The following is a 17,682-nucleotide window of genomic DNA, read 5'->3' on the forward strand; positions in this document are numbered from 1 at the left end:
GCTCATTTTCAAGTGGCAGCACACTTTCCAGTCATGTATCACAAGGTCTCATTAATAAAATTAAATAAAATAAATACACTGCAATAACGTGCCCATCACCGAGACAGGTCAGCATGTTTCTCTCTGCTCTTTGAAACAGCCCCCAGTGCACCCAGGAGCACACTTGTGACTGGAACTGGAGTTCTCCCTCACTGCTGTGCTGGAATTTAACCTGCATTAACACATTCAAAGTACATGTACGTGTTAATGTATCAGCCTGGTGTATCTATTAACATCACTGAACTGTTTAATAACCTACTGTCATTAAAGTACAACAGGTACAGCTTTCCGTTGTGTCATTTCATAGAGATAGAATGTACCCCTCTGGACAGGACTGCAAAAAGCAAACAATAATCTTATGAAAAATAAGGTCACAGAATGAAGAACAGCGTTATCTGAACAGAAACGTGCAGTTGCTTAAATAAAATCACCATCTCACTTGCTGAATGTACCAATGAGATCAAGTACTGTAGATGTTTTAACAATATCCAAGTCTCCTAGTCACCGGCCTCCATTGTGCTGTACCAGGAGACAGGGGAAGGAAAAAACCCTCTGTTTTTATCCATAAAAGCAAATGAACCTTCCAAAGCCCTTGGAAGTTTGTCTCAAGTAGAAATGATGTCAACAAAGTTTCACTTCTGGTTTTGAGCATGCCAAAGGTTTTATACTCATTTGTAGGACATTCTGATGGAGAGAGATCAGACCTAACAACCCCTAAATGCTCATTAATTCCACCACCGTTTTCTCTGCAACAGCTCCAGGTCTGGAAGCCCAGTGTGGCAGCCAGCCGGCCACTCCCCCCCACATACATGAGGAGGGTTGGGAAAACAAACCCAAACAAGTTCAGCTCTGCACTATGGCTGCGTTTTTTAGCTCATGAGTGCATTCAGGCCAGGCTAGAAACCTCTCAAAAAACAGTTAACCTGTGATGAGCTGATTTGGATTTTACCAGCTGGAGCATCGCCCCCCCCCCCCCGAGTATTCCCAAGTCCCAGTTGTTCCCCGACATCCTGCCACAGATTTTGCTCCCTCCCACATTCCCTGAAGCCAAGCAGCACACTGGAAGTGCTCTGTAACTGCCAATCACAACTCATCTAAAAACGTTTGATAGCACCTGCAGCCGGACAACAAAAGGTTGTATTCTGAGTTTTACAAGATTGCTCAGCAGAAGACAGGTTGAAAAACGAGTACCAGCATTAGGGAAAAGCAGCCCCTCCTTCTCGTCTGCAGGTGTTCCACTACAACAAGCAAAACACTCACTACTCTCCTCACAAGCAAGAATCCCAAATCCTGTTCATATTCGAAAGAAACACATTAGCATGAAAGAATCAATTCACCTCTCGATTTCCTTCAGTAACGTAATACCTGCAAGTCATTTTTAAGGGGACACACTTCAGAAGACAAGTGACTAGGAGACGAACGTTTTTAGAAAGCTCACACAAAACAAATCTTTATTCTTTGTCGCAGAAAATAAATACAGGTGCATATTTCATATGCTTTTCTATAAAAGCACTCCTACAAAATCACTTAACTGCATACAACAGTACAACCTTTTTGGCTTTTAAAATGCAAATATTATACAGTCACTTCATTTTATTATCTTTTAAAGCACTTGTAGCAAGCAGCTCTGGAAAAGGAATGCTTAATTTAGAAGCCAAATTCTTGCCTCAAGTGTTTTGTGGTTTTTTTTTCCATCATGTATTATAGTGCAACTAACCTAAAAGCAACTAGAACAGTTTTTTGTAAGTTTATTCCCCACCCACCCCCCCAAAAAAACAAACCCAGCAAAGAAAAAAAAAAGCTCTTAAAAACTGTTCTACCTTGATACTTAAACCAAGAGAAAACAAAAAGTGGCTCAATAGAAATATTAAGGTAAGCATGACGATGCTTCACAGCTCATTATCTGTTCGCTTCCAGTTTGGCCCGGGATATTTCTTTAGAATAAAAAGCTTTAATCATCCAGTCCTATATTTCTGAAAAGGTACGACATGGACTCCCCATTATGGATCCTGCGAATGGCTTCGGAGAGGATCATGCTGATATCCACGGTCTTGATTTTAGGGCACTGGAGTTTTTGTATTTCATGTGGAATCGTGTTTGTAACAACCACCTACAGAAAGACAAAATGATCAGAAAGACATAGCTCCTTATGGTTTCCACCTCCCATATTAGAACTGCAAGAGGGAATGTCCATGTATCCATGGATACTAACATCACTGTCCTTCCTCCCTTTCACTCTGCCACGCAGGTCCAGAGGAAGGTACAAAAATAGCCGCCCCACACTGAGGGGAAAAGTCAGCTAATACTGGCAGTCTGTCATCTCACTACCTCCCTCGTTTCCCACTGCTGTAGTTTAAGGACACGTAAACACCAATTCCAGGGTATACAATTTCATGGTAAGAAAGCCTGAACCCAGGAACCTCCCAGCTAAATTCTTAATGCCAGTGTATGTTAATCATCAAGTCAGGAGAAAATGGTTTGCTTAAAAAAACCCAAAACCATTAGATCACAAATGCAGAATCCATGCTTACTTCATCGATTGCAGATTCCTCTATCAGCCTGGGAGCATCTGAAGATAATAGGCCATGTGTGGCCATGACAAAGATCTTGTAAGCCCCCCTTTCCTTGAGGGTCTCAGCTGCAGCAAGAAAGCTGTCGACGTCATCTATAATGTCATCCTGTCAAAGTAAGATCGAGTCAGTGAAGATTCACCACCTCCTCAGACAGATCAACGCTGCACACCCAGACTGACGACATCATCTTCAAGCATACCAGTGTACAGCCAACGCAAAACAGGCGTTTTTATTGAGGCTGTTCTTCAGGCACCTGAGCTAGATGGTAAGTGAGAAAGAATGGAAAAGCAGAGCGTCCGAAACTACTGCAACATCAAGGGGCAGAGGGATTGCTCCACAAGGGTAAGAGGGAAAAGCCAAGACACCATTCAAAAACCACACTAACAGAAAATCGCCTTTACAAGCCCCAAGATCACACTCTGCTTTAGAGAAACCATGAGACTACATCATCTCCACTGGCACTGCTAAACTCACAGAATGAAACATGGTGATTTTCCCCCAATCTGATGTATGAGCACCACCTGAAACTTCTCACCTTCAGGCAAGCCCTTGGAACAGAATTTTATCTGGCCTATGCACAGAAACAAGGTCCAAATGCTGCTTTGCAGCAGGGATCACATCACAGCTCACAAAGTCAGCTTCAGAAGTGCACAGAATACTGCTTCATGGTATAAAAAGCGCAGCATCAGAAGTCCACCATCAACCAAAGTTTAGTTGCTGATACAGCAGAATATCTACTTGATTTCTGCAACTTTAACATGCTTAATGTAATTATTCAAAGTGATAGCATCTTACCACAATGATAGCTATTCTTCCTCCTACATCTCCAACAACCGTGATGGGTGGTTTTTCCTTGGGAATCAGCACTGATTAATGGCAGTTTTAAGAGGGGCAGAAAAGAGAGAAAGTTTATACAATTTACTTCAAGTGTGGAAATGTCTGTTTTGCATGAGTCACCAGTGTTATAGACAGAAGTGAAGCAACAACTATCTCAACCATCACAATATTACTGGGAAGAAACAGCAGGATTTTAATATAGAAATGATTCTTTAAGCTTAGTCAAAGTATTAACTACATTCATTTACACCCAAATTCTTAAATCGATTCAATTAATTCTTAATTTTAGGGCAGAGACTAGAGTGGCTTGCAGACACTACCAGTTCAATTACCCTACTGAGATCCAAGCCAGGTTTATCCAATGGAGTTTTGGTTGCGTCGCTGTAGATCACATCCACATTCAGCAAAGTTACTCTGTCAAGGCCCATGACAGCTACACACAAAACCAGTGTCAGCTCAGCTTATTAGTTCCATGTCCCAGAAAAACTCCGAAAGGAAAAGTAAATGGCAAAAAAGTTAGGCCTCTCTGCTAGGGGCTCTCCTGACTTGTCAAAGTAACACAGCCCCTCCTACACAGGGTATAGACCTCACATATAGCCTAGCACTAAAACCAGGAACAAAAAGCATCAAAAGGAATTTTTTCCACCCCCTACTACGTAAAAAGTAATCTTCCCCTACAGAACCACTCCTTTTTGATGGTCCATCACTGCCAGTCCCACTCCCCAAACCCACAAAGACAGGTGAACACTTTCACACACAAACTTACTTACTGGGTATCTCCAAACTGGGATGAATAGCAGCTACATTTTTGGCTGTAGGTGGTGAGTGTCGACCATCCACCATGTCAGACTCGGCATCTTGAGCTTCCCCATGAATCACAGCAATTCCCAACCGTAAGCGCTCAGCAAATGACTGTGCCCTGTAGAGAAAGGGTTAAAAAAACCCAGAAATACATTAAATTTAAAATCATTCACATATGTACCTAATCTATTTCCATTTTATTTCTAATGATTTAGAGGAAAAAATGAATAATCTTAAAATTTTAGGAAAACATATCGAAGAAAACACTTGCCCCTTAGTATCTTGTTTTCACTGGGCTTGTGAGAGTCAGAATTACCTGGTAAGTACCCATACTGGCCTTGAAGCAACACGATAAATGCTGCAACTCATATAATTCTGATTAGTCCCGTCTGTTTTGCCCAACAGTCAAAAAACCATTTCCTACCCTTCAGCATTCTGGTGATCCCATGCTTTAGCAGCTCTCATCTAACAGTAGCCAATAATAGCCTAGATGTCTGGATAGTCTACATTTAATAAGGAAAAAAATATTCACATGAGAGCAGAAAACAAGTGTTCACCTATTTATTTTTAGCAAGATGCACTGAATAAAGACAGTATTCCTGACCTTCTGACACACAACCTCAGATATCCTTCAGAAAAAAGAATCCAGACGATCATTTTGCCTAACAAACCACACTTCAAACTTAAAACAGCCTGGATTTTTACAAGTTTACAGAAAGTTCCTTCACCATGCAGTATTTCAACTAAAATTAGAAATTTATGTAAAGAAGTGTAAGGTTAGCTGGGGGAGTAGGGAAAGAAGAGAGTCAGGAAAATAGGATTTTCACAGACAGTGCCTGTATCCCAGATACTGGAAGCAGCAATTAAAATTAGCAGATTCATCCTACCTTACCTTGCATGCCCCAGAGTTCGGTAGCTAGCCTAAGCCAGTGAGCTAGTCTCCTTCTGGTCAAAGCCAGCCTGGCACATCCAGAGTGAGTCACTTAGTCCTAACATTAGCATCGAAGATCTGTGGCCTGAATCACCTCTTTTACACTTAAGCCTTGTTCCACTATCCAAACAACTCAAAGTCCAGAGAATAATTTGCCCATCATGATGCTCAGTTAATTAAAAATGAAGAATCTTCTGCCCTGTGGTTATCATACAGCTAGGGTATTTTTTCAAAATAGTTAATTACAGATAAATTATGATTCCAAACACTAGAATTAAGACTTAGAAGGTAGAACCCTATCAACGAAAGCATAAAAATTACTTTAAAATGTAGTATTAAACTGAGTAAAGTTCAAAATAATAGTAAAAAAAAAAATCCACGGAACTTCATCTTTCACAAGTAGGCATTCATCTGAAAAGTGTATTCCTTGATTAGACTGAATCATTCCATCACCTTTTTCCAAATACAACGTACGTCCTCAAACACTGCTCTTAAACACTCACATACACACATGAAGAAGCTGAACAGGACAGCTCTGGGATCCCCTCCTACACAAATCGGTTACGTCTGCAACTTATCTGTCTGATCAGTTAAAGGTATGTGTAGACTATTTGCTGGCATGTACAATTACTTGACAAGAATGAAAATGCTTCAACAAATGCCTGCCTACACCCATGAGGCAATACTGACACCAAGTAAAAGAAACGGTCAAAGACAAGCAAATGTAAAATAACTGGCCAAAACAAATCACATAAAAAGTACTGCTAGAAAACAAAGATGACAAAAATTTTTCCCGTCACTATACTTCTACAAATTAAAATATTTCTGATTTGCTATATAAAATAACAAAAACCCTTCTTACAATGAGTATCATGATACCCTGGCATGAAAGTCTAGATAACTTTTCAACAAACTATTGGTTTGTCACCACAGCAAATACAGTATCTCTTAAACCATCCTCCAACTCTCATACCACCTGCTGAGAGCAGTGTAATTCCAAAGAGTTTAGGAACAGTCAATCAAAAAGCTTCACGGATTAAGAAGAGTCGTTCAGCCAACCAGGACTTCACAATCAAAATAATCTCAAACATCAAATCCTGTTTCACCATGCTAGATGGTAAGCCATCTGTATTTAGGATCTGATCAACCATGTTCTAAGTTATGATCACATTAAGCAATTACTTTGGACTAATGGTATTATATTTCCAGCCATTTTTCTTCATTTACAGCAGGAAATTTATAAAGTAAATGCACACAAATATAGTATGATTAAATACCTTCTTTATCCTAAGCACTGTATTGATTTACCTCATTCTTTGTTTGGTTTTTTAATTCTCTTTAGATTTATTATGATTACAGCAATGATGTAAAAACTAGACATCTGACAAAGTGGAATTGGGAGGGATTTGAAGGCTGCATCTTCTAATTATCAGATATCTGTCCTTCACTTGATCTCAAAAACAAAATCACAATAGAGACTTCCTGCTCTAACACAAGAGAGCAGATCTTACCCACCTCTTTGCAGACGCAGGTGATTTGGCCACAATTACAGCATTCCTGTAGTCTGGTATCTGTAGTAAATAACAGATAGCAATGTCTACTTCATATCTTTAGACAAATTTAAACTCAGTAAGAATCAGAGAACTTCATTTTGCCAGAAGAATTTTAAGCATCGAACATTTTACCTAACATACGCAAGCAACCTCAGGAATCCATGGTACATGATCAGAGTTCACGGCCCAGTCAAAACAGGTATTTAGAAAATTCAGATATTAACTTAAATTACACATTACACAAATGTAACTGCTTTAGAAGAACATCAGGGCTACACAGACAAGTGTTAAAAAAAAAACCAGGAAACGATCAAAATTAAAGTTTCCTGTTCAACTTACAGTTGCCTTGGGTGTGCACATGTCAGTCTTTAATGACTTGAAAACAGCATTTCATCTATTTCCTACTGGCTTTCAGAGTACACCAACAAAAGTAACATCTCTCCACCACGTACTGACTCTTTACATAGACCCTCAAAACAGATAAAAATTCCACATTTACTGCACTGATCCTGGAGTCACGGTCTAATACTGCTGCAAACTTTCTTTGATGCAGATCAGCACTAGAAGATGATGCTGCAAATGCTGACAGCAGTGAAGTGGTAAGGCCAAGAAGTCTGGGTTTCATTGCGAAGTCTAATGGGTACTTTGGTCAGTCCTCACAAGCACGATCTACTCCAAAGTTTGCTGGCCCTGCCCCATTCTCATACTGGTTTATCACCCCAGACTCCTCTCTATTTAGTCAACATTTTAGTCCCCATCCCTCCTAAGTTTCTTATCCTTGTCTCCATTTTCCCTGCAAACAGTGACTCCACATCAGACTTATCTTTCCTTATGCATAACTTCCTGAGCGTTCCACCATTCACACTTCCAGTCCTCCTCTCCAACAGCAATTTCTGCTCCCTCTAAACATCTCCTCTTCCACCCTTCCCTTCAAACTCAGCATTTCCCTTCACTGTGCTGCCCTGGGAGGAGCAGCACACAGAACCTGCCCCCGCTTCTATCAGTTGTCGTAACAACAGTCCACAGCCACTCGCAGTGGCGACAGCAAGCAAAGCCCTACAGAACAGATCCAATCCTCAGAACCCCCACATTAAGGACAAAAGACTCTTTACTAAATACCACAAAATTGATCTGTTACAGTTGTAATTTCACAAATTAGGGGGGATGGTACCCTGACATGCAGTTCACCTTACTGTCAAATATTAAATACCAGTTCCAGAGCATATTTTTCAAACACAAGCAAGGTAAGTTCTTCCATAATCTTATCCTCAAATATAAAACCCACACTGGCTGAATATTTCCAGAAGCACTCTACCTGAAATAAGCATGGGAAAGAAAAAGTTCTGAATTTGGGCATGGGCCTAACCAACTGAAAACAAGAGCTCTTCTAACAATGTCAGGCAACATTAATCCTCAATGCTACTAACTCCACCTATAATACTGGGAATTCAGCATGTTCTGTCCTTTACAAACACAAGTTATACAACTAAGGCTACAAAGATTAACATGATGGAAGGTATGGACAAGGCAGGGCCTGTCACCTGACATAATAAAGACTTTGATCTTGTTCAGACATCATCGCCTCATTTTGCCCCTGCCAAATTATCAAATTTGTTCTCAGCTCTTTAAAAATGAAGTCAGAAAGCCAGAGATGTCAGCCAAAAGACAGTAACCCATCAACAACTCCTTGTAACAAAGAGCTACGTCACACTAAGATTAACATGTATGCATAGGAAAGAGAGAAGACATTAAGTACTGAACATTTGCTAAGCATACAAAGGAAAAATCACCAAATTATTTTTATATGACATTTCACTGATTGGACTGTCTTCACCCCAGAACACCAGGTAATTCTCTTCACACCTATGAATAAATTCCCATCAGGGAACAAGTACAAGCCTTCATCCTCTTAACCTGCAGTTAAATGCTTTTTAAATGACCTCCATTCTTATCAAGCTGGATTCTATTTCATGCTACTCATCAATACACCCCCATCACAACTCCCATTTGAAACGTTTTTCACGCTTTGGCATTCACAATGCAGGACATACAGCAAGCTGCTGCCACCGTGAACTTGAGATGAATACTAAATCCTTCCTGAGCAGCACTGGATGAAACTTTTAAAAACATACTATAAATGATCTGGCTGGTGAAGGTACTTGACAATATAGATCCCATGGGATCAGATACGTTCAGTCAACTCTAGTTGTAGCAAGTCATCTCATGGACAAGCAGAAGAATGAAGAAATGAAAAACTGGAAGTATCTAAGACTTCTCTACACATACTTCAGCAGATCTCTGCAAATGTTCAGTCGTTAGACTGCACGGCAGTGCCAGACTCAAAGCTGCAACAATTCTTAATAAACCATTAAGAGCTCATCTATCAAAATGTGCTTCAAGACCAAACCAGGAACATAATCTTCCCATCGACCATAATCCATAGTTCAAGCAACATATAAAGGCACAACTTGTCTTGTGCTTGCATATTTGGTTTTGCACCTTTTTTTTTTTTTTAACTTATAAAGTGCTTACAACATGCAATGCTTCTCTCCTGGTATACAGGATGAATGACTGTGGCAAGGCCAGAGCCTGGAGTTTTGTTCTATCATCCTCTGATTCTATTACCAAATGAAATTATAGCAACAGATTCAATGGTAACAGAATCTCCAAACAGATTTTAACACTGTCATAACAAAATCATGATGGTTTGTTTCAGATTTTGTTTGTTTGTTCGGGTTTTTTGTTTGTTTGTTTTTTTAAATCAAGGCATTTGTGTCTCTAGAAAAGAAATAGCTTGGATTCAAAAGTAAGAGTGAGCTAAAACCTTTTCTCTCACCAGGAAGAAAGCATTTACTTTATTTCACATTATCATTAGTCAGAGACATAATATGCATCTTATACCTACAATTATCATTTGCACAATGTGTATATATGAATCTACCACTAGCATTTCTCAAAGCACCTATAAAAACATGACGGAGAAATGGACGCACAGACTGTCAGAAGTTAAGCTTCTCAAGTCCAGACATGCTGAACAAACAGCGAGTGAAGATTTCCACACGAGAAGTGATCTGTTCTTTCAGAGTATGATCAAATAGACGCTCTCACATCTCACAACTTAACTTTCAAACTGTTTTCATTATGTGATAAATTACACCTACACAAGCAGTCCATCCTATACATGTCAAGGAAACTGGAAACAGGAAAGGAAGAGGATATCAAGAGCAAGAAAATCTTAATTTTTTTTAATAACAGTTAGGGAAATATATCTAAGACAGAACAACATTGCTGCATGGACAAGAAAATACCAGCTCTTCATGAAAGCAAAACTTAAGCCTGTGGAGAAGAAAAGAACCAGCTGCTCCAACACCACTCCCTGCCCCAACATGATCTTTCCCCCTTTAAAATTCTGTTTGAAGAATTAGTCTTTTCAGAGGAATTTGTTTCAGAAGCCTTGAGACATGACAAAAAAATAATTTTAAAAAGCAACTGTCATAGCAGGTCTTCCTCACCTCTTCTTGGATGTACTGTAGTAAAAATGGAGATGCTCTCAAGTTATCAACTGGAATATTGAAGAATCCCTGTATTTCCTTCTGATGTAAATCCATGGTAATTAGATGAGTTAGTCCTTTAATAAAAATAAAGTCACATGGAGAAGCACATCAATAAAAAGTAAGAACAACAGACACACTCTCTAGTAAGTTTCACTGAAGTTTGTCCAGAACAAAACCCCTAAGCTGCATTAGAACAAGGCTATACTTAGTGAAAGTACATGGCATATTAACTATGTCTCTCTCAAGTACACCGACATTATTATGTTTCTACAGTGTCCTTTTTTAAAAGAACCTCAGAACACTCGACGTAATTGACTCTGTAGTGCCACACTGAGGCAGGGAAGATCCTTCTCCATTTGACATGGAAGCACTAATAAGACAAAGTGTCCTGTGCCACATCGCAAGATCCCGGCACAGCTAACATTAGTCCTGAATTCCTGAAAAACAAGCCCAAATCCTAATCATTGAAACACTTCTCCCAAAATAATAACCCAGATCTCTGTGTTCATTGTAACTGCACATTTTTCCCAGGGACAAGAGCAAAAGGAAAGGAACAAAACATGTGTTAAAGGCTGTGAAAATGAGTAATCTCATTCTCCCACATCATCCCAAACGTAAAGAACAGATACGAAGTGCATTTATCCAACAGGTAAAAAACAGGTTAGAAATGACAAAGCACAACTACCTAAGTGTTAGAAAGGTGAGTAACAGTATTACAAGAGACTGATACCACAGACCAAAGCTGTAGAGTCCAGCAGACCCGTTTTGCCAGCTCAGTAGCACACAATGTAAAACGGCTGTTACAAGTTTGGGTTTTCTTATAAACTCATCGTTTGGAAACATTTCTAATTACATTCTCCTTTCCATGTGGGTTTTAAACTCATGAAAAGCTCAGCAGTTACTTTTAAACAGAGTCCCAACTTGCGCACTGACATCTCTAAACCTGAAAGCTGACAGCAGAAACCGCCACTGCCCTGATTATTTCATAACAACCTGCATTCTTACCAGCTTTGCACATCATTGAAGCCAGTAATTTAGAGACAATGGAGCCCCTTTTCCTCATCTTGCACTGTTTGCTGTATGGGAAGTAAGGAATCACTCCAATAATGCTTTTGGCACAGGAGGTTTTACAGGCGTACACCATGATCAGGAGTTCCATGATCGTAGTATTCACATCCCTGTAAGGAGAAGCATCTAGTTCTGTATCTCATACATAAAAATCCTGTATTCAACACAATAATTATACCCACTCCAGGGATTTCACTCCAGGACAGCAAGAGTACAGTGACCAATAGATCTTCACTAAGAATCCAGCTGTGCACCTCCAGCCAGCAAGTGCCCTGGACCCAGAATTTCAATTCTTCACTACAATTACTTTTTTTTTTTCACTGGACTATTTTGGGCAATTCAGCAGTTTTTGTTACACCATTTTCAGGCTTTTAGTAATACAGCATCTTCCTCTAACAAAGCCCATAATTTATATCCAAAATCTCTTTCTATTGTGCACAAAACAAAATAGATATATTCTTCAGTATAGATTTTTTTTTAAAAAAAGCTTCAGACTTTGCAACATATTCCTCTCTTGTTCAAGCCAATAACAATTACCATCTATTTTCTGCCATAAATGAAAACATTGAGAAGAATTTTTTTTTTTAATTGAGAACTGGTCATGAACTAAGAGAGCTTCTATTTCTTTTGCCATTAGAAAGAATGTCTTCGCATCTGTAAAGTTCTTTCCACACAAAGATGTTGTTTTCTGAATCACGGGACCCATTGCCTAGGAAATGCTCCTCCTACATTTAGAATTCTGTAACGTTGCTGGAGATGGATAGCTGAAAAGGGAAGAATTCAAAAGAGAGAATGACATAAGCAAAAGAATGCACTTAGCAAAAGAAGGCAGAGACCCAGGGGAAAGTCTGACATATTCACTGAAAATTAAAATAATAGAGGTTAGGTTATACTGAAGTCTTCTTTATGCACATATCAAAAAGACTCCAAAACAATAACAAAAAACCCACAAAGAGAAACCTCTACCTAGTTAATCTAAGCTTATGATACTCTATCATATACATAAAACACGAAGAAAAATTAAAACAGAAGCATTCTTACGGACAGTCCATGTCAAAACGCTAGCACAGTGTCTTTAAACAGTTACTCACTTTGAAACTGTTTGGATGATAAATACATCCTTTCCTCTCACAGACTCCTGAATCTGCACTCTTGTTTCTGCCAAGAAGAGAAATATGTAATATTTGCAGTAGCAAAACTCAATAGAGTCTAAGAAAAGGATAGCCAATATATGCACATCATAGTTAGATAAGATTCCAGTTTTGACAATTAAATGCTCACCTCTGTTTGGCTCTTGATAAACCTGAACCTTCCCCATCTCAACTCCTAAGCGCCTGCAGGAGTGGAAAAAAGGAGAAGTCAATAGGGGAGAATGAAAGGCAAAACAAATGCAAAGCCCCTACAATGCAATAGCCACTGAAAAGGCTACATTTCACAGGAGAAAACCAAGAAAAGAAAATCCCAAACCATAAAACAGTTGTAGTGGAAATCCCTTAACAAAACCATTTCCAGAAGCTGCACTGCAAGCTAAGCTAAATGCCTTTTCAAGTCAAGTTCAGAACAAGCAGCAGAAAAAAAACCCACTTGATTACTAAATCATGTAACAATTTCTAATTTTTAATACGTTTCTATATACATTTTATATATGCTGCCATATGTATATACACATGCCAACATACACATGACACAATGCTTAAAAGGCCAATGTTAAATCATTCTCCTCTACAGAAAAGAAGTCAGTGTAGAGCAAATAGGAAATACTAGCAAGCTCTATTTGATTAATAATGGGAGACTAATATCTGCTATATTTATTCCACTTCAGTATTAGCACAGACTCCCATCACTAAAAATATGAGACAATCAACCATGCTTTGTACTTGTGCCCAAGTCCTTGCCACGCGTAACTTGAGCTCTTTTGCACCCCCCTTTCTCCTCCTATCTAAACCTAACTTCGGGTACATAAGCCTCAGGAAGAAACCCATCACGTGCAAGACTCCTGGTAATGTTATGCACCCTAACACCATTATAGTAGCATGGTAAAAACTCACTTAAGTCATAAAACTTCTGCTGAAGCTATTCAAGCGTTTAAAGCTAAAGTGTTCCCATCTAAAATATACAGTGAGCAGGATGGATGCAGCTTTGCTGCCCAAGAAAACCCCGCTACAAGGAGAATAAGAAAATTATTACAACTTCTGCCATGATGATTTAACGCTATCCAATGTGCTCTCTGACAGACTGCAATCACAACCTCCTACTGAACAATCTAAACACAAGTTATTTAGTTACTGATCCGTTGAAATATACCGTGCAATACAACACACTACATGTTCTTGCAAACCGCAGCAATACGCCGATGTAACTTTCCTTAAACAGAGAAAATCAGTCTTTAGTAAAATAAGTCCTATCTTAATAACCAAGATCCTAAGCTGCCCTGCAGGAGATTTCACTTACTCAGCAATCCTCTTTGATAGTTCCATGCATGACGAATTGGAATTAGCTGAAAACAGCACTAGTCCACCCTTGGTTATATTCATGATGGCCCCAATTTCAGTTGATGGCACACAAAACATCAAACCTAAGTTGTTTTTCCGCTTCTAAAAGACTGCAAGAGATCAAAGGTCTGTTAAAGCCACGAAATTAAGAACAAAATAAGAAACAGATTTTCTCTGTTTAGAAAGCAAAGAGTTTCCCATAAGCCTGTATTTTCTGTCATCCTTAACAGCTGTTATCACCACTTTACCAGTTCAAGGAACAGATCCTCACAGGCCATACCGTTTGAGATAGCACAAAGAAGGGGACTTCAGCCTGCTGGGCCTTCCTTCTCCTGCCCCCAAGCTTTACAAACCTCCAGCAGAATGCTTGCCTGGAGCCTCCAAAGATCCCCCTAGACAACCTCCTAACTTCAACAGGTCTTTTATTGGGGTCTTTTTTTCTATTTTTTTAGATGTTTTCCTCAAGCTACCATCTAGTAATACAGATTCTCTTTTCCATCAGCTTGTGCAGTTTGTTTTCCAGAACTGAGCAACATTTATTGACTTTTTCAAGATCACAAAGCCAGTCAGAGGTAGAATTGAGCTAAACAGAGCTCCTGGGTCCTGTTCAAACTGGCTAGAAGAGTCTATTTTCATAGCTGCACATCTTTCCACCACTTTGCAATAAATTATAAACTTACAAATAAGGATGAAATGTAAGGAAGAGTTCAAGAAAGCCGGTAGCTGTAAATAATGACCTCTTGCACAATGCGTCCGCTTGATGAAGCAGCTCTTGTCATTCTTTGATACTAGTATTTCTCCTGTGAAAACAGGAGAAAAATATCGAAGAAATCTATACAGGGTTTTTTTCCAAATAAAGGCACCAATAACTAATCCATCTTGACATTTTTTATTCTTCTTTGTAACATCACATTTTCACTTCTTCTCCTGTCATATTTTGTTCAAATAAAAAAAAAAAAAAGAAAATCACATTGACCAGCAGCCACTGATAGACCAAAGCATCTAGCTCACAAAGTCCTGCACTTCACTTCTGCTGTATAAATAGTCCAACCCTTCCTCATCCATTTTAGCATTACATAGGGGACTGAAAATACGAGTGGCATAATTCAAAACAAAGTAAACAGAAGTTAGGATAAATCAATAACTTCCTTCCTGGCAAGCATCTCCCTACTGAGAAACATAATTATCTAAGAGTTGCACGTAATCTGTTCCAAAAAATTGATGGTATATCAATTATTAAGTAGTCCAAAACAGCATCTAAAAGAAAAACAAGTTTCCATACTTACAAGAACAGCTGGCTAGTTCTATAAAGAAACTTGTTCAGCTCGCCTTTGCAACTAGACATACTCTTGCTCAGTTTGACCTCATCACAGAACAGTACCTGATTCATTCTCAGTTAAGAGCCAAAGTCAGGAACTTCCTAACAACAAATCTCTTCATGAAGCGTCTGTGCTATGCATAACTGCTGTGAATGAAAACCTGCCTGTCATCAAAACTGCCAAACTGTGCATGAAGAGAGCACAAATAGCAACAATTTCAGCAACAGAATTTGAACACCTAGATGTTCTGACTCTTCTAGAACCTGGTGTGCCCACCTATACTACCAAAGCAAGACACCACTCCTTTCAGCCTTTGCTTTCAGACAAGATAAAAAAAAAAAAAAACAAAAAAACCTAGAAGACACTACAGACATCCCCTCTAAAGCTTAACTATATCCCCATATCCTTCCCAAACTAAATACCCAATAATTTGAAAAGAATTAAAAACCTATTTCTTAGCTAGTGTTTCTGCCTTTGCTCTGCAGCACTTACTCTCTGTAACTCCCAGCTGTTAACTAACAGCCATCATCTGTCAAATATTCCTAACGGTGTTAAAGATACATCTTAAACCCACAGTGAGCATGTACTAGAAATGCTTCTAGGTCTCAAACACGTGAAAGCACCCTGCTTGTGTTATTAGATGGGAAAAATATAGAGACAACTTTCAACATTACTAAAAATATTCACACAGTGTTTTGAAGAAACAGGGTTTTCCAATTGTGTTACCTTTTTTGCTCCACAGATTAGGGAAATGAGGAGAGTTAAGAGATCTGCTGAAAGACAAGAGTTGTTGGATCCTGATTATTGTTCAGTGTGCATTTTACACCACAATAAGATACTGACATATTCACAAGCAACACTGAACACAGCTCTTCACACAACCATAGATCAAGGACTTTCTTGCAGATATACTTCAGCAGCAACAATGGGGCTACATTGTGTGTGAGGGGAAGAAAGATGTTGAATTTGTAGAGTAGTACTGATGTATCAACATTGAAACAGGTGCTGGGATGACAGCAAGCTCACAAAACTTTATTAGATGTGTAAAGACATGACTCCATAAGGGTACATAGGACCACAACCCTCTGCCTTGAGGTGGACTAATCTTCCAAACCTGCATCAGATCTGGGAGAGCAAATACCACAGAATAGGCTGCAGGCCACAAACTCTGACCCTTTCAGGCTGCACACAATTACACAGACACATCATGAACACAACAATTATTTAACTGGGTACACATGATGCCCTACTCTGACTGGCTTTACATCTCCATGAACTGAGCATGTCCACACAGAAAGCAACAGAGGCAGGAATAACTGTACGGGATAACCACGGTACTGAAGAATTGATCCCCATGGGCTGGAGGGGAAAATGAGCCCTCTCACCCATCTCCCCACGGGGAATTTCCCCGGCCCAGAAGGGTCCTCCACCCTAACTATTCCCCTGGGCTAAACGGCAGAGGGTCGACCCTTCCACCCCAAGCCTCCCTACCAGCCATTCAGCTGCTCCAGGTGGGTTACACACGCCTTGTGGGGTGGGAAGCCCGTCCAGGCAGCCCAAGGTACCGGAGGATCCCCTCCCTCCTCGCAGGGGAGAGGCCTGGGCACGCCGCAGCCCCCAGCGTGGGAGCGAGCACGCCGCTCCCCTTCACCTGTAGGGCTGGCGGGTGGCGAGGAGCCCCTAGCAGCCCAAGAAAGGGGCCGCCCAGGAGAGGACCCTCCTCCCCACAGCGGCCCTCAGGGGAGGGCAACCAAGCCCGTTCCTCAGGCGGCGGAACCCTGTGTGGGGAAGGGGAGCGAGCGCCGGGGAAGGGGGATGTCCTGCCCTCACACAGCCGGCTGAAGTGGGCTGGGGGGGCGGGCGTGCCCCTTTCTTGAAGGCCTTACCTGCCGGCTCCGGCCCCCCGGCCCCGGGAGAAGGCAGCCCGGCCGGAGGGGAGGGGGAGAGGCAAAGGCAGCGGCGGAGCTCAGCCCCTCCGGTTGTCCGCTTGCAAGATGGCGGCGCCGTGCGAGGGAGGGAGGGAGGGAGGGAGGGCGGGCGGGCGGGCGCGCGGGGGGCGGGCGCGAGGCGACGCCCTCCCCCCCCCCCCCCCCCTTCCCGCCACGGCCTCGCGGCGCGGCCGAGGGGGCCCGGGGCCGCCGCCATCTTCCGCTCTCCCCCCGCCATGCTGGGCAGGGGGGGCGGCATTGTGCGGGCCGCAGTACCAACGGCGGATTTCAGCTTCTCCCCGCTCTCCCCAAAAAAGGAGCACGACGGGTGGGTAACGTCCCCCACCGGGTGTGAGAGCCCCGATGCAAAGTCCATAGGGCATAAACCGACGGATGTCTGCAAGGTGCCAGGCTTCTGAGCTCCCACACCTGCATCCCTGTCGGAGGGACGGCTGACCGCCGCGCTGCTCAGGGCACCACCGCCACAGCCGTGCGTCCTCACCATCCCCACCGGGTGCCGGGGCATCGGCCCAGCAGTGTTTGTGAAGGAAGCTTTTCTAGAAAGTAAAGTAAGAAAAACAATCAGT

At 41.2% G+C, this 17,682-nt stretch overlaps 1 protein-coding gene across 1 annotated transcript; it reads right to left on the minus strand.

Moving 5' to 3' along the window:
- Nucleotides 1–1,473: 1,473 nt before the first annotated feature.
- On the minus strand, nucleotides 1,474–17,166 carry PRPSAP2 (phosphoribosyl pyrophosphate synthetase associated protein 2). The gene is made up of 12 exons (XM_074919318.1): nucleotides 17,054–17,166; nucleotides 14,529–14,648; nucleotides 13,808–13,958; nucleotides 12,638–12,690; nucleotides 12,448–12,514; nucleotides 11,294–11,466; nucleotides 10,247–10,362; nucleotides 6,697–6,752; nucleotides 4,220–4,368; nucleotides 3,408–3,478; nucleotides 2,571–2,717; nucleotides 1,474–2,149 (listed from the first exon to the last, which is right to left on the minus strand). The coding sequence occupies exons 3-12, from the start codon at nucleotides 13,924–13,926 to the stop codon at nucleotides 1,991–1,993; spliced, it is 1,110 nt and encodes a 369-aa protein (XP_074775419.1). The 5' UTR covers nucleotides 13,927–13,958; nucleotides 14,529–14,648; nucleotides 17,054–17,166; the 3' UTR covers nucleotides 1,474–1,990.
- Nucleotides 17,167–17,682: the final 516 nt, after the last annotated feature.

Source organism: Athene noctua, chromosome 15 (assembly GCF_965140245.1).
Source record: "Athene noctua chromosome 15, bAthNoc1.hap1.1, whole genome shotgun sequence".
NCBI lineage: Eukaryota > Metazoa > Chordata > Aves > Strigiformes > Strigidae > Athene > Athene noctua.